The sequence below is a fragment of the Heterocephalus glaber genome, unplaced genomic scaffold, assembly GCF_053883595.1.
Source record: "Heterocephalus glaber isolate CG9 unplaced genomic scaffold, H.glaber_assembly_v1.0 deba00000937, whole genome shotgun sequence".
In the NCBI taxonomy this organism is placed as follows: Eukaryota; Metazoa; Chordata; class Mammalia; order Rodentia; family Bathyergidae; genus Heterocephalus; species Heterocephalus glaber.
In genome coordinates this window covers 15,261,069-15,288,358 of record NW_028258173.1, presented here as the reverse complement: position 1 = coordinate 15,288,358, position 27,290 = coordinate 15,261,069, and the positions used below count along the sequence as shown (strand labels likewise).

The window sequence follows — 27,290 nt, the reverse complement described above, 5'->3', positions numbered from 1 at the left end:
AATACCTAATAAGAACCCCATTTTTAGAATCGAAACGAATGAGGAAGTAGGAAATAATCCATTCTTAAGTTTATTGATATAATTAATATATTAATATAATTCTACACCCAGTCAGTACTGATTTCTGTAAAGGTAAGCAATAATGACCCGCATTTTGATTTAATGTTTCTGAAAGGTCAATGACTTAGAAAAAGACAGGAAAGATTGCCCACCTGTCCAGAGCAGTGAGTGACTTAATGCAGCTTCCCACAATGACAATACTAGTGATACAGCAAAGACACAACGTCATGTGGTGTTGATATCACAGTTCCAATGGCTTCTGCATTGGTCCTCACAGGGGCCAGCAAACTGCAGCCCATCGACCAAACCCAGGCTACCACTTGGCTTTGTATGGCCCTTACACTATGAAAGGACTTTGCATTTTTAAATGGTTGAAAAAAAGAATCAAAAGAAGAAGACTATTTTGTGACACCCGCAAATTATATGAAATTCAAATGTCAGTGTCCATAACTGAAATGTTACTGGAACACAGACAACCCGCGCCCTTTCATTCCTTTAGTCTGTGCAGATTTCCTGTCACCAAGACAGAGCGGAGGAGTTGAGACAGAGACTTTATAGCCTGCAAGTCTAAGACATTTCTAGCCCTTTACAGAAAAGGTTGGCCGCCTCTTGCTCTAGGGCACTGTGTTCCTTATTTTCTAAAGGGCAACAGCGAAGGAGCACGGGAATGGTGAGAGGGCCTCAAAACTGTCCCATAAATTGAACCAAAGAAATTGTGCATATTTAAGCCAGTGCAAGAGAAGAGTGAAGAACATTATAGATTTCTTTAAATATTTAAAATGTCAGGATGGGGAAGGGGCTTGCTTGTCAGTGTGGTAAGGGGAACGATCATGAAAGTTGTAGGAGTCAAATGTCAACTCAACATTAAGAAAGTATCTTCCACAAATCACAGAGGACAATATCGTTGAAGAAGTCATACCACTAAAGAGCAGGCACCCTGCTGTGGCTGCTATTTATACCAAAAAGCAAGATGATCACTACCCAAGTTTACTCTAGAAAAGATTCTTCAGTGGGTAGGAAGCCGAATTGGTTTAATGCTCAGGCTCTTTCTATGCTTTTATCTCAAGAAGAAGACAATTATCATAATTAGCAAGTGAAAGCATAATGAGCAATTTCTGCTACCTGAAGGAGCAACCAACCCTACATGAAGATACATTTTTACTACCTATCATATACATTTTACCTGTGTATTTTATTACCCATTTATATAGGAAGTAAATATATATAATTAAAAGGGATGCATTAAATAAAGAGTGCATGGGGTGGGGATGTAGTTCAGTGTAGGGCACCCGAGTTCAAGCCTGGGGGGTTACATCAGCTATAATAAGAATCACATTAGGAAAAGCAGGGTTATTTTTAGGAGGAGGGCTCCAATTACACAAAATAAGGAAAGGACATCCATTGCTAAATAAAATGGACTGAAATCTTTGTGTTACTATAGGAAGTTAGCATGGCATTGCTTGAAGAGGAAAAGGTCTAAAAATAAAACAGAAAATGGGGAAGGAATGTGTCCCCCAAAATGCTAAACTATGAAACACAGGGAAAGGCACAGTTGTGTGATTTCCTTGCACCGAACTTCTTCACAAAATAGTTTTACAAGGGCACAGCCACCTGTTAAACTGTTATTTTGGTTTATCTATTTTCAATGGCTATTCTGACACCCGACCAAGAGACACACCACCATAGCAACACAAACATCAGAGTGCTGGAGAATAAAACTGAAAGGAGCAATTTTTAGCCCCTGCAGGGCTGGAAATAAACTAATCTGTAAGCGTGTATTTCTATAGCATAACATTCCTACTGAGTAGACTCAGATCCTAAAGATACCTCAGGTTTCCCCACAAGTTATTTGGAAAGTAGAGCCTAAAATACCAATCATCTGGGGGAGTTCCCCTAAAATAAGTTTTTAAAAGTAAGAGGCAATATCATTTCCTGCACAGCACTGCATGATCACCGGGTGTTCATATACCCTCTACAAACGAACAGTGATCGTCAACCCTTATATTCACTCAGTAGGTTATGTATCTCATCTGACCAGCCCCTGATACATACATGCAAAAAGTAGGACATTTAACCCTACATGGTGGCACATCCCTGTAGTCCTAGTACTCCAGGAGGCTGAGGCAGGAAGCTTGCAAGTTTAAGCCCAGCTTAGGCAATTTAGTGACTTCGTGTGACCCAGTCTCAAAATAAAAAGGGCAGGCCTGGGGATATAGTTCAGTGTGAAGGCTCTGGGTTCAGTCCTCAATACCAATAAAAGGGGTGGGGTGCAGGGGTGGTTTGATAGCTAAGGAAATCTACAATGGAGGCTGAGGTACATTGAGTCTTACTAAATAAAATCATGGATATCACACAGCAAAGACTCCAGTCTTCCAACTCCACCATATTACACCAACCTAAACTGAAAACTCCAACTTAAACCCACTTTAGTTCAGGGGTATAAAACTCAAAAGAGTATAGCAAAGAAAGGAAAGAAAGCAATGACTTCTCTAGGCTTGCCACACACTTGTAATCCCAACTACTGTACTTAAGAGGCAGAAGGATCAAAGGTCTGGGTTACTCAGGGAGACCCTGCCTCAAAATAAAGTAAAAGGGGTTGACTGGGAGCATACAATGTCAACATTGGAAGGTGAGGATGATTTGCAATCCAAAAAGATCCAACAAAAGCAAGAAGGAAGCTGATCCTTCTGCTCTGGAGTGAGCCACACCCACAGGTATGCTCTGGAGTGACTGGCAGGGCCTTCTTGCCTGGGGGTGCAGGCTCTGCCAGCCCAGGGTCCTGTGGATCCAGAGCCCACTAGCCAGCAAAAAAGGCCTGAGCTCCAGCCCCAAACCAGCATCCATTAGCCCTGGTTACCACTTCCTCCCTACAGCTCTTTGTTCTCAACTTTTCTCAAATGAAAGGCCTTGGGAGGCCCCAAGGGCCATTCCTTGTCCAGGTCTACAGCAAAGACTATAAGCCAGGCCAGCTCTGAGGAAGCCACTGCAGAAAAAAAAATAGATGAATGTATGGTGAAGCTTCTGTGAGGCCAGAGATACGGCTGCTTTTGACCTCAGAGCTGGTATTGAACTCCCCTCCTTAAAAAATAAGATGGTTTCTGGCAGACATTACCAACACTGTGAAAAGAAAAACTCCTCCTCCAGGCCCATGGGCACCTCAGTAAATAATGGCTAATTTTAAACACACTTGACCCCTTTAGAAGTGTTTTTCTTGAAAAGGCTTAAAGGGATTATTCCATTTGGACAACTAATAGCCTAATTATTATTTTTTTTAAATAAAAACAACCACCAAGCTCCTTCTGGACCAGATCTTGGCAAGAAAACAGGCCTAAGTACATCCCTATCTGGAGCACCATAAGTCATCCTGCCTGAAACCAAAATTACCCTCGGCTACATCCAAGTTTCCATCAAACACAATCAGAAAGAAGTGAACAACTGAATCTTGACTCTAAAGATTTTTCATTTGGATGTGATGCCTCCTTATGACAGGCAAAAACATCCTGAGAAAAAGTAAACATTCATCATTGCCTTCATAGGCCAAGACTTGAGCCTCCAGCTGGTAAGGTACAACCTGTGCCCCAGGGCTGAATGCAGTTCTGGATACCAAACTCTAGATTTGGGAGTAGAAGGAGTAAATAACCACATTTCATATCTTTAAATGTATCTCATTAGGCAAAAGCATGATCTAATTTTATAGCATTTTAAGAACTGAGAAAACCACTCTTAGCCACTCTTAGCTTTTATGGCAGCGACATTAGTCCCCGATGATAGATGATAATGCTTATGTGACATAAAGGCAACGTCGGTCTCTTCATCAGTGTCAGCATCGTTATCATTTCAGACCAAGCAAAACTCAGCAAAACGTCCCTAATGGAGGGACAGTGTCACCAAGACACTAAGCGAAGTGAATCCACACATTTCAGGAGATATACCCATGGGCTGAAGCACAAAATTCTCCACTGATGGATGAGTCATCTTCAAGAAAGCCACCTGTCAAAGCTGGGCACAGTGGCACAAGCCTGTAGTTCCAGCTTCTTGGGGGCTGAGGCAGGAAACTGCTCAAGCCCAGGAGTTCAGCGCCACCCTGGGCAACATAGCAAGATCCCATTTCAAGGTAATGTAAGCAGATAACAGGCCCCTTTGCTCAAAACTCTATTCAACACTGCTTTTTCTGCTTTGATCACTAATTACTGGTTTAAGAAGGGTGTTATTTTCTGTGACTTATGTATTGTAGATGTGAAATATCTACAATAGTTAAATAGACACTGTTGTCCTGGGTACACTGGAGAATGCTTCTCAGACCACTTTGAAACCCTGAAGGACAACATTTTTCTAAATATATATATATATATATAACTTTTCCTAAAAAAAAAAAATAAATAAAAAATAAGGCTAATGAAATCCAAGTTGTTGGCTGGTGAGTTGAAAGCTCTACTTACAGACATCATTATGAGAATTGACAAGAAAAGGGCCCGGGATTTAGCTCAGTGGTTCCGGCGCATGCCTCGAAAGGGCAAGGTCCCAAGTTCAATCCCCAGCACCAAAAAAACCAAAAAAACAAAAGAAAAGAATTGACAAGAATGAAAATATTACAAAATTAACTTATTAATAAGCCACCACATGAACTTAAATTATTTTATTCTCCTGAGTTAAATACTTATAAAATTCTAAAAGAAAGCTAATAGTTTAACTGCACTTCCTTACTCAGAAAGAGAGTCTAATTGATGTCTAGTTCCACCTTGTACAGGAATAAAGCATTATCTCTCATCAAATATTCTGTCTTCTATGTTAGTAGAACACTTGTTGGTGGCAATCCTGTTTGAAATGCTTTTAAAATGCAGTGGTACTTTCTTTTGCTTTAATAAGATTTTTTTAAATGTACTTTTTCTGCTAAAAGAAAATATAGTAGTTCTCCTGAACTAAAATTTTGAAACACTTCTGTTGCTACAAAGGTATAGATCACTATTTAACATATTGATGCCACCCAAAAAAACAGATAGGACCCATCTTGTCATTTTCCTCCCTCAAAACAACGCAGAATTCAGGGGAGAAAAATCTAGCTGGATTCCATTACTTTAGTTTTTTGAGTTTGTTTCAAGAAATGATATATGAGTTTGATGATAAAGTAATATAACCAATGATTTTAAAAAAAATTACTGGCCACCTCCCTACCGTGGTAGTCAAACTCATAGAGACAGAAAGCAGAATGTGGCTGCCAGGGAGAGAGGAAATGGAGAGTTAGTGGTTATCGTGAGCAGTTTCAGTTTTGCAAGATAAAAAGTGCTCTGAAGATGGACAGTTGTTATGGTTTGGTTAAGTCCCCAAAAGCCATGTGCTTTAGACTTGGTCACCACCCTGAGGTATACATTGCGGTAGAGAACACTGTAGAAGGCGATGCCCAAGGGGAAGAAGTTGGGGAGAGGTGCCCCGGAAGGAAACAGGGAGCCCCGCCCTTTTCCCCCCCTCTTTGCTTCCGGGCCACGGAAACACTAGGCTCTAACTCAGCCACTTGCTCTTTCTGTGTTGTTCTGCCTTCCCACAGGCCCGAAAGCAGTGGGTCAACTGACCGTGGACTAAACCTCCAAACTATGAGCCAAAATAAACCTTTTCTTTTTTTAAATTGGTTATCTGAGGTATTTTGTTACAAGGACACAAAGTTGACTAACATAATGGTGGTGATGGTTGCCCAATAATATGAAAGCACTTAATGCCACTAAAATGTATATTTATCAATAATGTTAAAAACAATTAAGCTGGGCATAGTGGTGCATGCTTGTAATCCCTGCACTTAGGAGGCTGAGGCAGGAGGATGGAGAGTTTGAGACCAGCCTGAACTACATTGCAGGACTCTGTCTCAAAAGAAACAAGAAATCCTTTTTTAGATTCTTCAGGAGAGATTCAGAGATGTGTTGCTCTTTATCAGCACTATGGAAATAAACATGTTATAACCTTAAATGAACTACTCGAAGCAGACCATACTTTATTGGAACTGTACATCCTGATCTTTGTTTATTTTTAAAAATTGTTATTAAATACATACAACGTAAAACTTGCCATCTTGACTGCTATTAACATCCTTGATGGTGATAATGGTCTGAGGATAATGTTGAATTTTGAAAAAATCTTTTATTAGAGCTCTATTTTCAGAATAATATTTCTTTAAAGTTATTCATATATTTATATATTTATGTATATGTGTATGCTGGGGTGCTGGAGGATTGAACCCAGGGCCTTCACACTGAGCTACATTCCAAGCTCCTTTTCATTTTTTTTTTCTTTTTCTTTTTTTTTGGTGCCGGGGATTGAACTCCGGTCCTTGCACTTGCAAGGCAGGCAGCGGAACCACTGAGCTAAATCTCCAGCCCCTCCTTTTCATTTTTTGAGTCTCACTAAGTCACTAAATTGCCCAGCCTGGCCTTAAACTTATGATCCTATTGTCTCAGCCTCCCAGAGTGCTGGGATTACTGGCATGTGCCACGATACCCAGCTTTGATTTTGTTTTAATTTTGGATTTTTTGAGATAGGGTCTGCTACTGTAGTTTAGGCTGCCCTTGTACTCACTATGTAGCCCACTGGCCTCCAACTCACAGCGATCCTCCTGCCTCAGCCTCCTGAGTGCTGGGATTACAGGCTTGAGCCACCTCACATGGCCCTGATCATTTCTGAATACATTCCAGTTTTGTTTACCTCCACATGAAGAGTTTTAAGTTTTCAACTAAATGTATTAAAGACACAGTGCTTTTCATCTGTTCCTGCCATCGTTCTTTGCAGACACAAATTTCAAGTAACTGCAGGCACTCATGAGCTAACATCTCTGCCAATGATGCCTATAAAAACTAAAGGTTCTCACTGCCATGAAAAGAAGTCATTTCCAAGACTGTAGGAGTGGTTCTCTTTTTAGAGTATGAACCACAAAAGTTATTTGTTCCAAAGAGGAATAGGATTCATTTATTAAAATAACTCAAGACGTAGGTAAAATTGATCTTTTAATGTGAAATAAAACTTATAGACCATTGTTGTCCCGAAACATAAGAACTCCCTACCCCTAATTACTTCCTTTGGTAATCCTGAACAAGTTATTTAATCTCTAAGAAATTGGATTGTGCATGTACTGTGTGTGTGTGTGTGTGTGTGTGTGTGTGCGTGCGCGCACGCACATAAGAGAGATGCTGGAGATGGAACCCAGGGCCCCATGAATACTTAAAAGTCAAATTTTGCTACTCAGGAGGTTGAGGTAGGAGGATCACAAGTTTGCAGGCAGCCTGGGTAATATAGCAGGCCCCCATCTCAATATTAATAATAATAATAATGCTCATAGTTTCCAAACAGGAACTTTGATAGGATGTATTGTTGAGGCATGCATAACTACTTCATTATAAACATTAAGGCAAAACTACTACAAGGTCACACTGAACCAAGACCTCGAATATACACAGGACAACTGCCTAGTTCCCTACTGTTGTGTTACAAAGCCAGCGCAAATAACTTTAGCAGTTTCTGTAAGACACCAGGAAGACAGAGATGGCTCAGATAAGCGACTGAGGCGGAAGCCTCTGCTCTCTAGGCACTGCCAGTCACACAGGAGGCTCTTCAGGAAGCACTGGGTATGACGTTCTGAAACAGGCGGTGTCACTGTCTCTGAACGCTGTCCATACAAGTTGTAACATTTTTGTCAGAGACAAGAGATAAGTAAAACTGCCATTTTAAGAATAAATAAGACTGGGCCCGGGATTTAGCTCAGTGGTTCCACCGCCTGCCTCGCAAGCACAAGGTCCCAAGTTCAATCCCTGGTACCAAAAAAACAAAAAACAAAAAAAAAAAAACAATAAATAAGACTGGGAATAAAGCTCAGTGATAGAGTGTTTGTCTAGCACGCACTGGCCCTGGATGAGGCCCTGGATTTGACCCTAGCACTGAAACAGACAGACAGACAGATAGACAGAGAAACCTTGCTACAATAATTAAAACTTGGCCCGGGGATTTAGCTCAGTGGTTCCGGCACCTGCCACGCAAGCGCAAGGTCCTGAGTTCGATCTCCGGTACCAAAAAAAATAATAATAATAATTAAAACTAGAAAATAGTGAAGAGATGTTGGGAAATATAAAGAATTCAGCAAATAAGGGCCAGTGCATTTGAAGGTTTAAACAACTTAATTACAGCAACATCTAAGTTAATAATGACTTCTTATTCTTCAGTCAATACATTTTCTTTTCTTCTGTTTCTGACTTATTTTTAATTTTTCTTACTATGTAGCCCAGGCTGGCCTTGAATTCATGATCCTCCTGCCTCAGTCTCCTGAGTGTTGGGATCTACAGGCATCTGCCACCACATTCAGCAAACTTTCTTTTAAATAAACACACAGACTTGTTGCTTTCAGTGCTAAAAAAAAAAAATCAGAGTAGTGCTCAGAAACACCTGGATCTAGCCTTAATACTGCAAATATAATCAGACTTGAATGGGGTGTGTGTGTGTGTGCGCATTTGTGTAAGGCACAAATGTGTGTAAATGACATGGGGCAGGGGGAGCAATCTCTGGAGATCAGCTGCTTCGATTAGGTGTTTAAACACCATGATTACAGGCTATCATCAGATTACATTTGTTGGACCACTCTTTCTTCTCAAGGTGACTGCCTGGGAAAGAACAACACCCTGAGAGATGGTCAGATAGGATGCTCAAGGAATCAAGGGGTGATGGTGCTTTGGTGATTTGCTTGGGCACAGTAGGAATTCAAGAAGGCCATGCTTCACTTGAACTTGAAAAAAAAAAAAGAAAAGAGATAAAAGAAGTGAAGTCATCAGATAGATTGGACCAAGAATTTACGCTTGCTAGGCGTCTAGCTATGAGTCGACTTCCACTAATCTCCATGGAGTTTTTAGAGCAAACCCCTTCTGTCAAAGTGCTGGGAAATGGAAGAATGAGTCACTTCAATACTTGCTGTCAAAATCTTGGTGAGCTCTAACTAGTGTTTCTAAGTCAACAAACAGCGTTACACAATATTGCTCAGGCAGCCAGCCAGGAAGTGGTGGGTGACCCGGACTCCTTTCTCTGTCGCTGTTTGTGAAGCCAGTGCCCAAGGTCATATATCCTTTGCAGCAGGGCTCCCCCAACACCATCTGCCATCCTGGGAGATTAGCCCTGCCTAGCCTAGTGGGATTTTTGCCATCCTCGACAGACTGCAGAGACCGACCCAGCTTAAATAGCCAGCTAGCCGCCTTTGGAATAAAGCCCACAATCGGAAGTCTTAAAGAGGAACATCTGCCAGATATCTGTGCAGGACTCACCTCCTGCAAGAGTAAGTATCCAGCCGGGTGTGGTGGCGCACACCTGCAATCCTAGCACTTGGGAGGCTGAGGCAGGAGGATCACCACGAGTTCGAGGCCAGCCTGGACTACATAGTGAGTTGAAGGCCAGCCTGAACTGCATAGCAAGACCCTGTCTCAAAAAAAACAAATAGGAAACAGGGAGATGAAAAATGGCTGTTGTTTTAAGCCACTGAATTTCTGACAATTTGTTACACGGTAAGTAGAAAAGTAATCTACTCCTCCAGAAGTTAGAAGGAAAGTAGCCAGATTATAGTAAATCCTAGGAATGATTGATCTCAGAGATACAAGCAATTTTAAAAGTGTTTTTAATATTAAAAGAATCTATCTAGGGGTGTTGATAGACCTCTGGTAGAGTGCTTGCCTAGCATTTGTGAAGCCCTGAGTTCACTCCCCAGCACGGAAGCGGGGCAGGGAGGGGAGGAATATCTAACTGGTAAAACTTCAGGCAATATAAAACTTAAGTGAAAAAAATTTAAACAGTATAAAGAAAGACTGTTAGGGTCAGCTTTCCTAAAAGATTTCTGGTTTTCTTAGCTTCCTCCCATCCATCCATCGAGCAAATATGTACCCTGCCAGGCCCTGGGTTTAAGCATGAGAACTGCACCGACCAACGAGAATCAGAGCCACACGCAGCCTGTCAGCCCTGTGGCCACTGCACACTGGGATGTGCCGTAAGCGGAAAACAAATGCTTTATTTCAGACTTAGTATGAAAGAAAAAGAAGCTAAAATATCATCTGGGTATTGTCATGCGGGTTACATAATGAAAAGATAATGATGGAGATGAATGACATATAAGAAAACAAAACAAGTACAAATCATGATAAATGCTATGAAGGAAATAAACAGGTATGGACATGGAGAATAACAGAGGAAAGCTATTTTCCATGGGGAAAGCTATTTCATTTGTTTATTTATTTTTGCAGCACTGGAGATGGAACCCAGGACCTTGTTCATGGTAGGCAAGTGTTCTACCACTGAGCTACATCCCCAGCACAGGAACACTATTTCAGATGGAGTGGTCTGGAAAGATGATTCTGAGATGACATTTGCACTTACAAACTCACAAGCTTACTCTAAAACATTCAAGTTTTGGCACATGACAGTGGCAGAAGCTGGGAGAGTCAGAGCAAAGGCAGTTGGTTTGAAGCCCCATCACAAGTTTCCATTCCCATTGGGTTCCACATAAATAGCGCCCCTGGAGGTGTGTGCTGCTGTAATAGATTGGATGAACTGTAACTTTCTGGAGGGTGGAGTTTGTATACTGCACAAAAAATAAAACTTACAGGTTTTATGGAGGTATGGAGGCGCATGCCTGTAATCCCAGTACTTTGGGAGGCTGAGGCAGGAAGATCACCTGTTCAACTCACCCTTGGTAACCTGGCAACCTAGCAAGACCTTGTCTCAAAATTTAAAAAGGTTCTAGGGATCGTAGCCAGGCATGGTGGCGCACACCTATAATTCCAGCACTTGGGAGGCTGAGGCAGGAGGATCGCCTCTGAGGTCAACCTAGGCTACATAATGAGCTCAAGGCCAGCCTGAACTACATAGCAAAACTTATCTCAAAAAATAAAAAGTTAAAAAGGTCTGGGGTTGTAGCTCAGTGTGAAGGCCATGGGTTCAATTCCTAGTATAAAAACAACAAAAAATAAAGTTTCCAAGATAATTTTTTCAAGCTAAACTTTCCAGATGTGATTGATTTGTAGTTTTAGTACTTACAATACACTTGGGCTTCATCCTTCTTGTAACCTACCCAAAAAAAACCTCCTCTAGGAATCCCACAAAATTCCTCATTTCCAGGGTAAGACAGGGTAAGTAGCTGGCAATCTGCATTCTGAAATTCGCTTTCCTCTCCCAGTGGACTGAATTTGCTAAAAGATGCTTGCAACCTTCCTGACTTCTCACTATTAATCAGCTGATTTCTAGAACTCAGCTCTTTATCTAAATAGGGGCAGAAGTGTTACCTAGTTTTCAAAAGGGTTTGTTAAAAAATGTTTTATTGCTATGCATTTGCAATACATAATAATTATTCAGCTTGGGGATTGGTACATACATATTGCATCTGGATCATCTTTCCTCCCTCTCTCTCCTCACAGCTGCCTATAAAGCCACACAGACCCCAAGCTGCAGCAAACAAACCAAAGCCCATGCAGGCTAGCCGGGGCACCTGCATTGCTCACACAGGAAACTGAAGCAGTGAATGTGGATGAACTTTTCTAGTGATTTCTGCTCCTAAAAAACCTGGGGACTGTCATTGTCCACACACTTTTACATTAAAAAAAGAAAAACACTTTGTGACCCCTCCACCATACACACTTCCTTAATTAACACTCTGGGAGGACGGGCAGACTTTGGGTTGACCACTGAGAGTGTATGAATGTTTTAAAAACTGCCTACAGGAGCCAGAAATGGTGACACATCTGTAATCCAAGAACTTGGGAGACTGAGTCAGGAGGATCATAAGTTCAAGGCCAGCATGGCTACATGGCATCCTGTTTTTAAAAAAAAAGGAAAGAGGAAAAAAAAAAGGAAAGAGGGCTGGGGATTTAGCTCAGTGGTGCTGCTGCCTGCCTGCAAGCCCAAGGACCCGAGTTTGATCCCTGGTACCAAAAACAGGGAAAGAAAGAGAAAACTGTCCCATAGGGGATGGGGGTGCAGTTCAGTGGCAGAATGCTTGCTTAGCATGCAAAAGGCCCTAGGTTCAATCTCCACAATAAAAAATTAATTAATCAAATTTAAAGTTTAAAAACCTCCCTACAGGGCCAGGGATGTAGCCCAGTGGTGCCGTCACCTGCCTCACAAGCGCAGGGTCCCAAGTTGGATTCCCAGTACCAAAAAGAAAAAAACTGCCTACAAAAAATAGTATTCTCTATTTACTTGAAATAACTGAAATCATTGCCTTTCTAAAGTAAGGATTATTTGCTTTTCTTTGAATAACAGTAATACGTATTCAATCAGATGCAGGATTTCTGACTGTTTTTTCTTCTTTGGCTTTTTGAGAGAGGGTTTCATTACGTAGTCTAGGCTGGACTTAAACTCACAGTGATTTTCCTGCCTCAGCCTCCAGAGTGCTGCGATTATAGGCGTGCACCACCAGGCCCAGCTCCCGGGATGACTTTTACCTTAGTTGTCTTATGTAATAAGAAAACAAAACACTGGGCACAGGGGTGCATGCCTGTGATCCCAGCTACTTGGCAGACTGAAGCAAGAGGATCCCAAGTTCAAGGGCACCTGGGAAAACTCAGGGAGATCCTGTCTCAAAATAAAAATTAAAAAGGCCTGGGGATGTAGCTCAGTGGTAGAGCACTTGCCTAGCATGTAAGAAGCTCTGGGTTCAATTTCCAGTACAGGGGAGAAAAAAATTACTACCACATTTAACTAGGGTTTGTTAACGACAGTGTGCGTTTCCCCCTCAGGGTGTGGAATGTGTTTCTGCACCAGGCATCACACTCCAGTCACAGGGAAACAGCAGCCTTCATGCACAAAGTCCACTGCACCGACCTGCCAGCGGGCAGCATCTGGCCCTCTCCGCTCCATTAGTGGTGAAAGCTTTGCACTTAGCCATTCACCCGCCCTTCTTTCCCCAAACCCCACCTCTTCGAGATAGCTGGGCTCCCCAGGAACACTGGCCTCTGGCTGCGCAACAGGCACAGGAAGCTACTTTCATCATCCAGAAACCAAACTCATGACCCTGGCTGCAGTCCCTCTTAACTAGGCTAACAATCGGAAATTTTGGAGGAAAAAAAAAACCACACACACAGAGTCAAAAAAAATACTTTCTTTAAAAAACATTTATGCTTCATATACAAAGGTATCGTGTTGTACCAGAAACCGCACCGGTGCCAATATCAAGCTCAAAATCTGTCCTTTTGGGACTTGTGCTCCACATTGTTTGCAGATGTGTTTCATAATAAATCGTTTAAATCCAGAACAAGGGGCGCTGCTGAGCATTTTGGCATCTCCATTCTCATCACTCAAGAGGTGGCACTCCCCGATCCCAAATCTGTTCTCAGAAACGCATGTAAGAAAGCTCTCCAGAGGAGCCTGGATAAAGTGCGCTGGCTCCCTGCCAGGCTAAAGAACAACATAATATTCTGTATGGAAAGTTGTTTTCCTTTTCTTTTGCTCCTCTTCCTGAAGAGGAGGAGAGTGTTTCTATTTTCCTTTATGGTGCACCAAATCCCTACAGACCGCAAGTAAATCCCTAAAAGTACACAAATTAATGTTAATACAGTCAGATGGGAACAGTTAAACAGGAAAAAAATGAAAAAAGAAAGAAGCCTGGTATGGTGGTGCACACTGTAATCCCAGTTACTTAGTAGGCTGGGGTAGGAGACTCAAATATTCAAGGCCAGCCTGGGCAATTTACATTTTTTTTTTTTTTTAAAGACAGGCTCTTGCTATGTCAAAAAGGCTGGTCTTGAACTCACTATGTAGTCCAGGCTGGCCTCAAACTTGAAGCAATTCTTCTGCCTCAGCTTTCTCAGTGCTGGGATTACAGATGTGCACTACCACACCTGGCTCAGTCTGGGCAATTTAGCAAGACTATGTTCAGATAGATAGATACATACATACAAACATACGTACATATATACATACATACATACATATACACATGGGGCTGGGCTGGGAGTATAGCTCAGTGATAGTGTCCCCCTGGATTCAGTCTCTAGTACTTAGAAAAGAGAAATAAAAGAAAGCAATGAAACAAAGGATCCCTGCCTTAGATAAGGTTAGGATGTGCTTATCTCTTGATGCTTATCTTGGAAATAAACACTCTGCCAGGGAGGGGTAATCATCAGACTGTGCTTCAGAGAATGCTGAGGATGGTGAGTAAGACCTTGGGACCCACTACAGCCCCAAGGAATAGCCGGGATCGGGAGGTCTTGAGTTCTACCACACATCCAAAGTCCACCCCCAAAAGCATACCATCAAAGGACAACCAGTGAGCTCCTTATACAAAAGCAGCTTCAACTATAGAGTCCCATGGCCACCCTTCCAATAGGATTACCCCTGGGAATCCCCTAGGTAAACAGAGTCAGGGTCCCCAAGTCACCTCCCACCAGGGTCTGCCCAGCACACCTGCTCTACACAGAGGGCTTAGGGATAATATTTTCTTCCAACAAAGAATCCTAACGGCAAGAGAAATTTGCCTACAGTCAAATGGCTTCACATCAGAGGACCTGGATTCCAGCCTGGACTCTGCCCTTGGCCATGAGACAACCAGCTGAGCCTTGGACAGCCTACAGTGCTCTGTAAAATGAAATGGCTCATCTACAAACTATTTCCACTAAACAGCTCTTCCAAGCCTAGAATGCTAGGATCTATGTCACCAAATGTTTCAAATGAAGACAATGACAATTTTCTCTTTATAGCAACCAATACGCCCCAGGGACCTTCTCTGTTCATAACTTTCCAACGGGCTTATATTTAGTTCAGAGAAGTCCAAATATAACACAAACAAGGAGACAACGTCCAGTGAGGGTTTTTTTTAAATTAAAATTATTCCATACAATGTTACTTCTCATAATTCTTTATTCTGAAATTTCTTTTTCCAGTGCTGGGCATGGAACTCAGAGCCTTGCACATGCTAGGCAAGCACTCTACCACTGAGCTACACCCCTAGCCCTGAAATTAATGTTTAAATACAAATACACACACACACAAGCACACAACCTACCAACATCCTGACCTAGACTGTAGCTCAGTTTTATTTTCCTTATCTCTTGAGCTATTTTTTCCTGGAAACATTTCAGGAACGTTTCAAGTGTTAAAACAAGGCTAGAGAAATCATAGAAGCCAGAACTATCTAGAACAATTCAGAGGCCTCTGATTTTTTTGGTTAGTTGATAGGGCTCACTTTATCTGTTTTCAAGAACGGATTCTCCTTTTCCTGTATTAAATACTAGTGATGGAAAAGAGCAAGCAAGGAAAGGCAAATAATGAGGTAGAACAAGGCTCTCCTTTCAGCTTGGCTATTAACTAGTTGTGTAGCCTGAAGCACATTAACCCTCCTGAGCCTCAGTACACACATCTTTTAAATGTGGATAATAACACACCAGTTACCTACTCCCCACCGCAGGAGAGAGTGAAATGGAAAAATGGTTGCAGGCCAGGGACAAAGAACAGACACTGACACAGGCATTTGCTTCATTTGCAAAAACTCAGAGAGTGTTACTAATTGATTAAACAGGAACAAGTTCCAGAAGTTCCACGCAGGCTCAATCAGGTCCAATGTGAATCAAGGAGTGAAGCAAAATTTAAGCACCCAAAAGTCTATCTAAATTGGTGGAAGACTGATGTCGCTCCCGGTTTTCAGTGTTCAGGTCAGCGGGACACAGGGCAAAGTGGGAAGGTGGAGATTATGGGGCCACTAGTAGTTCAGACTCTAGGGGTCTAACAGCTGACAAGCTGGGCCTACTTTCCTTACCCACCGTCTGATGTGGTTCATCTTACTTCTTTCGAGTTGAAACCTCCTATCTCAAATGCCCCCTCTGCTTCTCTGACAAAATAGAAAAGGACTTCAGAAAATGATTTCACTCAAACTGAATCATCCTGATTTTAATCCAAAGGAATTATACATTAAATAATTTATAATTACACATTATCCTACAGGTGGAGTCTGATTTTGTCGGCCAATTAAGAAAGGGCCTCCACCTATATCACTCAAATGTGATTACCTCACTTGTGGGTATTAAAAAACAAAAAAAAAAAGGCAGGGAGGTGCTCTGTTTAAAAAGTCCGAGAAGAGAAGCAACAGGATAAAGAGACTTTGTTGGTAGACGAGAAGATTCTAGAATTGGTTCTTTTCTTGCCTATGTCTTGCATTGTTTTGTGTACTATATGCAGTCCCAACGTTGCCCCCAAATTCCCGACTCTACCCACCAATGCAGTCCCAGGAAGGGACAGAGGAGCAGTTACCCAGCCCCATCTGAACCACCCGAGATCCAAGATCCGCCGCCCACTGATGGGAAGAACGCCAGCCTTTCTGCAAACACTCCAGTTCACCAGTTCCGCTCATCTGCCTTCCTCTTTCTCCACAAAGTTGTGTGCTGCTTCTCCATTTACAAGGTTGGATGCACCCCAAACTCTGCTACCCACATGGCTTGCATCCTTCCAGACCCCGCTCAGATGCTACTACCTCCTCAGATCCCAACCAACTCCAAAGCTCGACTGGCCTTGCCGCGCCAGTGTCCCCGTGAAACGTTTGGTAAACTCTGGGCTACTTCGATCTCACTCTGCATTGTCCTAGCGTCTTGCATTCAGGCTTCAGGCTCGTTCCAGATGACAAACGAAGATAGCCCCTTGTGAGCCCAGCCTCGGTCCAGTCTAAACAAAACCACCCGGCCCTTTTCACAAAGTAGTGGCTCAATAACATTATCTGATAGATTTAATGTACTGTGTTTAAATAGAAATACGGTCTGGGTCTCTGGGTCTCTGATTTTATTTGTTGCCACACCAAACCACACTGCTGAGTTTCAAATTGCCTTGATTGGCTTCGCGCTCCCTCGCGGTCCTCAGACAGACGCCAAGCGGTTGTGAAATCACCAAAAAGGTAAGGAGGAAAGGGGGGAACGAAAGGGAAGCCCGGGCCAGAAAAACCCTCGCTGAGTCACCATTTCCTGGACCATAGAGCTCCCTGCTGCTTCGGGAGACTGGGAGAATCGTCCAGGGGCTGCGCGTGGAGGCCGAGCGCCTGCCCCGAACTCCCAACCCGCCGCGGCGGCACCCAGGGCTAAGGCGCCCTCGTGTGGCCGCACCGCAGCCCCCGCCGCTCGCTCGGGGCTCGCCCGCAGACCACGCTCCCCCGGTGGAGGAACTAGAGACGCACAAAGTTTCCGAGCTAGGCGGTTTGCAAAGGGACAAGCCCGGTCCCGGAACCTCGATGAGCAGGCGTGGCGGGAGCGGCGCGAGGACCAGCAGCGACAATGAGAAATCGGGGCGCGCACGAACCCCTTAGGGGTCCGAGGGGCCCCGCTGCGGGGCTCGGGGCCTCCAGATCCCCCGGGCGCAGGGCTTCTCCCCGCGCGCCCACCTACGGGAAGGGCGGGCAGGGGAGGCTGGGCCCACGACCCAGGCAGGCGCTCCGCAGCCACGGAGCGCGCCCGGACTCTCGGGGCTGCTACATTCCCGTCGGAACTGGAGGGAGGGGCGCAGCGGATCCCTTTGGCGCCTTGTGATTCCCCAGCGATCTGGTTTCTGGGTGCCTCCAAAGAGCCGACCTGGAGCCCACCGGCCCACGCAACGCCGCCCTCCCCGCCAGGGTGACAAGTGGAACCAGCAACCCCTCAGCCTCCCGCCCCTGCGCCCGCTCCTGCATCCCCGGGGCTCGGGGCTCCACCCGGGCTTCCCCGACGCCCTCCCGCCCGCAGTGGACCGGTCGGCAGGGAGGCGGCGGCGGGGCCCGGCAGTGGGCGAGGCCGGGCGCGGCGCCTACCTCCTCCACGGTGAGCGGCATGCAGATCCGGTACTCCTTCAGCAGCATGGTCCAGCCGGCCGCGGACCCCAGGGGCGGGCAGCGGGAGGGGAGCGCCCCAGATCGACACGGCTGCTGCCCGGGCGCGGGGCAGGGCTCTCGAGCCGGCCGGCGGAGCAGCCGGGGCGCTGCGCTCAGCTCCTGGCTCTCTCCGGGTCTCCCGAGAGCATGGCAGGGGTAGGGTCCCGGTGCGTGGGGCTCCCCGCCTCCTCCCTCGCCGAGGTCGCTGCTCCTGGAACGCGGTGTTGCAAAGTCAGGGAGCGAGGAAGGCAGACCCGCTGGAGACGGCTCGGCTCGGCCGCCAGCTCAGGACATGCCTGGCAGCAGGCGAGAGAGGCGGGGGGGGGGGGGTCCACAAATTAAAACAAATGCACAAAAGTCACCTGCTCGATCCGCCTCCGGAGGTTGGGCTGAACCTGGCGACCCCCCCTTGCTCCGGCCGGTCCGCCCAGCGCTAATGTCACCAGGAGCACATCGCAGCCCGAGCCGGAGATGCCGACTTGCCAGACAAAGGCTCGCACGGCTCCTCTCCCCGGGCGGTAAACAGATTTCCTGCTCTTTTTAGGGCCAGTCCCCGAGCGCTCCGGGGCTCGGCTGGGAGAGAAGAGGGCAGAGCGAGCGCCGCCGCCGCCACCGCTCGGTTCTGCTCGGCTCTGCCCGGCTGGGGCCGCGGTGCCTCCGACCTTGGCTGGCGCCTTCCGCGCGTCCCCTCCCCCGAGCCCTCGGCTCCGCGAGCGCCGCAAGCGCCCCGAGTTTGCAGCCGCCTCGCCGGGCCCGGCAGTCGCGCCGAGCTGCAGTGAGCCTGGGGCCGGCGTGGTGGGGGCGGGAGGAGCGAGCGCGACGAAGCTGACATCAGCGGCGGCCGCGGCGGGGAGCGTAGCCCCATCCGGCCAATGGGGAAATGGCAAAGAATGTGGAGGATTTAAACAAAACAGCATGTCTTTCCCGAGCCTCTGCCAGACCGGAGGGCTGCCCCGGAGCCGAGCTCGGCGGGCACCGACCGGGAAGAGCAGAAGAGAGGGGTTCACCTGAACCCCTTAACTCCGAGACTCTGCAGATTTGCCCCGGGTGCGGGCACAGGGCTCTGCCCGGCCACTCTGGGAAGCTTCTGGTTCCAAGATACACAATGACCCTTGACCTTTGGAAAGTCTTCAGAAATGCCTAAAACGAAGGTTTTCACCTGGGTCGGTGAACCCCTAACCGGGTTCAGAGACGGAATCCTGGAAAACAGGGAATGCAACAGTGTGAGTGAAAATGAAGTGCTAGCAGAAGAGTATGTAACGAGAAAGGATAAACCCCGACGTCGCCTGTTACCTCTCCTGCCCTGGCTCTGCAATCCGACTGTAGGCTTCGCAGAGCAGAAAGAATAGGGTTTCGTGTCAGCACTCTTAAGTTCAAAAAGTCACAGTGAAATATCAATGAAAATGCCTGGAGTGTTGGTATTTCATCCATATTAAACAGATCCCTCATTTTAACCACAAGAAGCACATTCTTCAGTTACTCAGGAAGCAGCATGTAACTGCTGAAGTCTGTTTTTCATTTGTCCGGTATTTTTTGAGGTTGTTTTTCTGAAAAATTGCTGGATTTAAAAAACGCATCAATTGCCTGCATGAGAATAACCTATAAGCATCATCTTTTCTCCAAAAAATATTCACACTCTAAAGTCCTGCAGCTACTCACAGAGCTTAGATGGTGACACAGATGGCCTCAATATTGTAATATTTTGCTGGGTGAGGTGGGGCATTCCTGTAATCCCCGCACTCCGGAGGCTGAGGCAGGAGGATCGAAGTGAGTTTGAGACCAGCCTGGGCTACATAGTGAGTTCAAGGCTAGCCTAAATTACAAAGCGAGACCCTAACTCAAAAAATACACATATATATATATATAATTTTGGGGCCGGGGATTTAGATCAGTGGTTCCAGCGCCTGCCTGCCAAGCACAAGGTCCTGAGTTTCATCCCCGGTACCAAAAAAAAAAAAAAAGAAAGAAAGAAAAGAAAAAACACATTTATATATAATTTTTATTAGGAGTAATAAGTCATTAAGCAATATAATGATGATGAGCTTGTGGCTAAAGTATCCAGATGGCTGGAGCAAATCCTTAACCCAGTGAGCATGATACAAAGCCTGCTAGGAAAATGTCACCCTGTATCCAGCTTACATTTTAGTGAAAACTGTTTTCTAGATAAATACTTCCCAGAGTTGGCTCAGAAATATTCACAGTGACTAATTAAGGCTAAACCAAATTCCTCGAGGTGGAAAATCTAAATCTGACACCATAGTGTTGAATAATAACACATTGAAAGTCTGCGGCACCAAAAGAATCACAAGCTGTTTTTCTTTTTTCTGCTTCTTGCTTGAAGACAAGTTGTAGTGGCTTTGCTCGGGGCACATGCTCATCCTCACAGATGCAGCTAGGCAAGGTACTGGCTGGTCCCCACATCCACCTGCACGAAGAACACTGGGACAAGTGGGCTTTCCTCCTGGCCTAGAGGTTTCCTGACATGGATTCTGGTATTTAAAATTCCACTGGTAGATTTCATGGTGAAGGAATTATTCCTCTGAATTTCCCAAACTGTAAATTGCTAGGTACATTCGTCCCTCTGTGTGCACGGGGGATTTGTGCAAGGAAGCCCTATGAATCCCAAGGTCTGAGGATTTCAGCTCCCTTTGTAGGATGGCATTGTATTTACATACAGCCCACACACGTCCTCCCATGTAAATGGTTTCTGGATCGCGAATGATACAGAATACGGTGTAAATGCTATGTAGATGTTACACTGCATGGTTTAGGGACTGATTACAACAGAAACGTCCGTACATGTTAAGTACAGACACGGTATTTTTGTTGAATGGTTTCAGTCTGCAGTAGGTTGGATCTGCAGATAGGGAACCCACAGGTACTGCCAGCTGAAGGTGTATGATGCTTCTCCCCTTCCTCATATGGTGAGGTGACTTTTCTGCTAGATTCTTTTTCTTTTCGTTCAGCCCATCCACACACCTTGTCTAATCCTGCAAGCACAACTCTAATCCTCCGACCTTCAAAACCATATAGTAATTCTCTTTGGCCTACTTGGCAGGAGGCGCAAGGCTCCCAGGTTAGCTCATTGCCTAACCCTGCTCCAGCCAAATGAGAAGAATCCAGTGGCTGCAGAAGGCCTCCACTGTTCTGCCTTGACCTTTCTGCTCATCTCCTCGCCCTCACATAATTCCTCTCTCCTCAGCCCATGCCTGCCACCATTTTAAAGCCGGGCATTGACAATGTGTTTTTGGAAAGTTAATATGATGGAAATGTGCTGGGTGAGTTAGAACTGGATATCAGAGGCAGAGATCATATTATTCTAACAACCCAGGAGACATATGGAGAGGCCCTGAACGAGACACGGAATGGAGAGACGAGGATGAATTCAAACGACCTGGAAAGGAATCGAGGAAGGATTAATATTCTCCACAGCCAGGCTTGGATTAGTATTTCCTACAACCAGGTTGGGGGGAGGGGAGTGTTGGGGAGAGTATTCATTCATAACTGGTTCACACTGAGAGAGGAGAGCGCCATCTACTGGTCAAGAGTTATGTTTAAAACTGTTTCAAACCGAGTTGTCCTCAGCCAGTGAAAGGCGAGGAGAAATTGTATCTGTTTCTTTTCAACCGATGCAGTTGCATCATTTACTTACAAAGAACCTTGAAAGTGTTGTTATCACCGGCATGGGTTGTAGGAATGTCCCATTATCAACGTGCAGCGTGCAGTTATGATCATCACGCATAAAAAAAAAAGAAAAAAAGAAAGAAAAGAAAAAAGAAAAAGGGCCGGGGATTTAGCTCAGTGGTTCCACTGCCTGCCTCGCAAGCCAAGGACCCGAGTTCGATCGCCGGTACAAAAGAAAAAAGAAGGTAGAGTACAAAGAGCAGAAAAGTGGAACAAAGAGAAAAGTTCACAGAAACAATGACTAAGACCAGAAGAATAGCAGGCTACAAAATACTTTCACTGGAGGAAAGATAGCCCGTTTAACAAATGGTGGTGGGGAAGGGCTAGGGATTTAGCTCTGTGGTGCCGAGCCTGCCTGGCAAGCACAAGGTCCTGAGTTTGAGCCCCAGTACCAAAGGAAGACAAACCCCACAACAACAACAAATGGTGCTGGGGAAACTGGCTTTCCACATGGCGAGTATCGAACCCAGACCCTTATCTCTCAGCATGCATTAACCTAAAATAAAAATGGGTCGATGATCTAAAAATTAAAACAAATATAATCTGCTGGAAGACAAAATAAGTAAAACTTTTTTGAGGGGGTCCCAGGGATCAAACTCGGGACTTTGCACTTGCAACGGAGGTGGCAGGACCACTGAGCTAAATCCTCGGCTGAATAAATACAACTCTTGAAGACATAGCCACAAGCAAAGACTTTCTGAACAGAAAATCCCAGTTGCACAATAACACCAAAACTCAACAAATGCGATCACAACAAATTAAAAATCTGCACAGCAAAGGAAACCACCAACAGAGTGAAGAAACTACGTACAGAATGGAAAAAAATTTTGCCAGCTACTCTTCATACAAGACTAATATCTAGAATATATAAAGAACTCCAAAAATTAGACCTCTCCCCAAATTCAAAGACCCAATAAAAATATAGGCATCGACACTTCTCAGATAAAGAAATATAAATGGCCAATAAACACGTGAAAAAATCTTCAACATTACTGGCCATTGAAGAAATGCATATTAAAACAACACCTGCTGGGCATAGTGGCACACGCCTGTAATCCCAGCACTCCGGAGGCTGAGGCAGGAGGATTGCTGCAAGTTCAAGGCCAGCCTGCCTTACATAGTGAGCTCAGGGCCAGCCTGAACTACAAAGGGAGACCCTGATTCAAAACAACAACAACAACAACACCCATCACACTCCTGAAATCAAACAATGACAAATGCTGGAAAGGCTGTGGGGAAAAGGAACCTTTTTTCCTTGTTGTTGGGACTGTAAACTGGTAAACCACTATGGAAATCAGTATAGAGATTCCTCAAAAAACTAAAACTAGAAATTGCATTTGACCCAGATATTCCCTTTCTAAGTATCTTCCCAAAAGAGTTAAAGACAAAAAAAAAAAAAAAAAAAGAGTTAAAGACATCATATTACAGTGATCCATCCATGCCTATGTTTATAGCAGGACAATTCATAATAGCTAAATCTTGGAAGCAGCATATGTGCCTATCAATAGACAAAAGGACGTGGGGCCCGGGGATTTAGCTCAGTGGTTCTGCCACCTGCCTTGCAAGTGCAAGGACCCAAGTTCGATCCCTGGTACCAAAAAAAAAAAAAAAAAAGATGAAAGGATAAAGAAAACATGGTGTCTATACATTTTATACTATTCTGCCATAAAGAAGGATAAACTTCAGTCATTTGTAGGAGAATGGATGCACCTTGAGGCCATAATGTTAAATGAAGTAAATCAGACGTACAAGCTTAAATATTGCATAGGGAAACCCAAGTTATAAATAAAGTGCAAAATAAAAGACAGGCATTAGTTGAAAGAGAGAGAAAAGAAAAAGAAAGAGAGAGAGAGACAATATTCATTGTAATCCAGCATGGCCAATATATCTAGAAGTATACCTTGATTTAGTATAATTGTTTTATATGTTTTTTGACCTGTTAGTCTAGCTGTTAATCTGTGTTTATGATAATTAACCTCATAAAGACTTATAAAATAAAAAAATCTGGGGTTTTTTTTGGTACCAGGGATCGAACTCAGGTCCTTGCGCTTGCACAGCAGGCAGCGAAACCACTAAGCTAAATCCCCAGCCCTAAAATAAAAAAATCTGATACTAGAAAACATTTTAAATAGGGGTGGAAGGGAAGGGGAAAAAAAGAATTGAGATTTGTTGTGTACCTGTACCAATTCCTCACAATGGATGTAATTATGTACTAATAAAAAATTTTTCCAGTACTGAGGATTAAACTCGGGACCTTGCGCTGAGCTAAATCCCCAGCCCTAGTAATAAAATTTTTAAAAAGAAAAAAATAAAGGCAAAAAATAATAGTGGGCTACACAGGTCCGTGATGGTATACATTCTCAGAGAAGTGACTGCCCCCAAAGATGGAGACTTTCAGAATGTGGAATGCGGGGAGGTGCACATCATCAGAATTATAGCCAAGTGTGGTAGCACACACCTGTAAATCTCAGCACTTGGGAGACCTGGGCAACTTTGTCACTTATCAAAACCCTATCTAAAAACAAAACAAACCAACAAAAACCAGGAGGCTGAGGCAGGAGGATCACAGAAAGTTCAAGGCCAGCCTAGACAACATAGTGAGTTTACGGCCAGCCTGAACTACATAGTGAGACTCTTTGTCTCAAAAAGAAAAAAAAAATCAAAATCCTGAGGGGCTTTTCAACCCACTGTCTTTGGGTACATTCTGATGAGGCCCTTTCCATTGAAAACTCTCACAGTTTGTGTGTAAAAAACCCTAGGAAAGTTTCAACCCATCTTTGTAAATAGCTCCTGAAAGAAGAATGTAGCACCATCTATGTGATTCTGTTCAAATCTAGCTTTATTCCTAGAATTTCCTGGGACTTCTACAGCAAAATATTACAGTTCTTCCCGTCTTCCTCTTACCTACCCATAAGGTACAGTAAATGGGTTTGTCAAGGCCCTTTCCAATTCCTATGGCCACAGACAGGGCCCACCCCCAACACACACACATGCACACAGAGTAGGTTCATGGAGTCCCAGAAAAGCATTTCAGGACCATCACTGGGAGGCACAGGCAGATTTATTACGCAGATCAGAGAAGTACACGCTCCAAATCGGGCAGACACCTGGGGGAGGGGCACTTCGGTCTGGGTCTGGGGGATTGATGTGGTCTTGGATGTGTCCTGAGTCAGGTGTGTGTGTATTCATTCCTAGCCTCTGTCAGGCTACCTATTAGTGGGCTAGGTTAACATGCAAACCATTTGCATGACTTTGAAGTTTAGAGATATGATATCCAATTAATAGTGCTATTTCCTTCAGAGTGGAAGTCCTGGGAATTCATGAATTTATAGTATTGTGAGTAAAGCAAAGGCCCAATTTGCAGACTGTATTTAAAGACTCTTAGGAATTTAGGAGTGAGAAGATTGAAAGGGAAAGAGGCCTAGGAATGAAAAAGCCATTGTTACTTGGGTAAGTTTGATTGGATCTTAAAGCTGCAGTTTTCTTTTTTTTTTCTTTCTTCCTTTTTTTTTTTTTTGTTCTGCAATTGAACAAAGGACCTTTGAACTGAGCTACATTCTCCAGCACTTTCTTACTTTTTAAGACAGGTTCTCATTAAATTGCCTTGCAATCCTTCGGCCTCAGTCTCCCAGAGTGCTGAGATTACAGACTACAGAGGTGTGCCACCACCCTCCACTCTTAATGACACCATTGTCTTCTCAGTTGGCAAAATCAGAAGAAAGTAGAAGGTGTGTTCCCCTCTCCCACCACCTATTAAAAACTAAATAAGCTGGATCTTCCCTTATTCTTGGGGTTATGTTCTAAGATCCGCAGTAGATAAATTTATAAATCAGGCAGAAAGGAATTAACAACAATAACTTGGAATGATATAGAACAGCTACAATAACACATTGTAATAAAAATTGTCAGCATCATTGCTTTTAAACTCTGGGGCCATTGCTTAAGTAAATAAAGATTACTTAAACACACAAACTATTGGGCCAGGGATTTAGCTCAGTGGTTCTGGCACCTGCCTTGCAAGCATAATGTCCCAAGTTCAATCCCCAGTACCAAAAAAAAAAAACAACCCAAAACAAACACACAAACTGTGACATAATGATCAAGGATCTGGGAACTAAGCGGGCTATGGAGTGACTTCTTCGAGGGCTGTGTATCCAGTGTGGATTCGCTGCAAACAGGGAGGGTTCGTGTCCCCACGGGACAGAGTGGGACAGCAGGAGATTTGGTCCCACCATTCTGAATGGCCTGCAATTTACAGTTCTCTTAAAAGTGCAACCTTACAAAAACAATATCCTTGCCTCCTTTCTACCTATCTTTATGTCTTCTTCCCTACCTCAGTTTCTCCTATACAGAGCCCTTCTAGAAAACTCTTTACCTTCCTGGACGACCCAGAGCACTCATCTGGCCTATTCGTTTGGGTTCCGGTGTGCACACAGCCTGATTAGCTGGTCTTCATGCAGACTGCTGTACCCAGCACAGTGGTGAGCCTCCTGAAGGGACCCACATGTCTATCTGTGTCATCGGGGCAATGTAGCATGGCACGAGGGACACTGTAGCTGCTCAGGACATCTGTCAGATGTATGCGAGTCTTAGTGCAGGGTTCTCCACCTCAGCACATTGACACGTTGGCACAGGGAAGTCTGTGTTGTGGGGGGCACTGCCAGATGTGCCAGCAGCATTCCTGGTTTGCCCATTAAAAATGCAGCAACCCGCACCCAGCATTTGACACTGCTGGGATCAGGGCGATACCAGGTTAGTGTAGCATTCACAGCTCAGTGTGTAGCTACTCCAAGGAGAAACTTGTTGAGACTGACTTTCAGCTCATCAAAATAAGGTTAAGGAAAGAAGAAATAAAAATCATTACATCCCAGTGATATCCCTTTCTCAGATGGGCATAGTGGCACACACCTGTAATCGTAGCACTCTGGGAGACTGAGGCAGGAGGATCACAAGTTTGAATCCAGCCTGGGCAACTTAGCAACTTTGTAAGTTGCCTCAAAATAAAAAAATAAAAAGGGCATTAGAGATGTAACTCAGCATAAAGGCCCTGGTTTCAATCTCTATGCAAAAAAAAAAAGTTGCTCCAATTGGACATTGACAGGTCTTTTTAGTTGGTTCCGATGTTCTTTTGGCTATGCCCTACCTTTTAAAAGGCAGGTTTGTTGTTATTGCTGTTGCGACAGGGTCTCACTTTGTAATTCAGGCTGGCCTTGAACTCACCGCAATCCTCCTGCCTCAGTCTTCTCAGTGCTGGGATTACAGGTGTACACCAGTACAATTGGCAAAGGGCAATTTTTGAAAATCAATGCTTTGCAACTAATTTTTGTTTTATTAAGTATTAATTCCTCAACTCCAACAAAATATAATTGTGTATGTGTTTAAATCTTTATATGTCTGTTCTTGTTTGGCTACTAAGCAAGTGTTAAATCCTTTCTTAATAAAACTGTATAAATCAAGTCCCAAGGCAATTCTTATGTGCAGACCCATTTATCAGGCCTCTATTAAATACAGAAAATGTCTTTGATGTGGGATAGCTTGTAGCTATGTAGTAAAGGCCCATAAAATAAAAATGAATTGACAATGGTGTGGTACAAATTTCTTCATGTAGAAAAACCTGGAGCTTCTACAGCCAAAAGTGTAGGGATTTGGTCATTATTGTCGTTTTAAATAAGCTAGCAATAAATAAAGGCTTTACTTTTTATGAATTGATTTTTTAAATTCAGAAGCT

General features: G+C 44.3%; 1 protein-coding gene across 1 annotated transcript in view; it reads right to left on the bottom strand.

Moving 5' to 3' along the window:
• Pitpnc1 (phosphatidylinositol transfer protein cytoplasmic 1) overlaps nucleotides 1-19,048 on the bottom strand; it is a 273,815-nt gene extending 254,767 nt beyond the window's left edge. The window contains exon 1 of the mRNA XM_087208224.1: nucleotides 18,241-19,048. Within this exon, the coding sequence (XP_087064350.1) occupies nucleotides 18,241-18,795 (555 nt within the window). The 5' untranslated portion in view covers nucleotides 18,796-19,048. The remainder of the gene's footprint in view (nucleotides 1-18,240) is intronic.
• Between the last annotated feature and the right edge of the window lie 8,242 nt (nucleotides 19,049-27,290).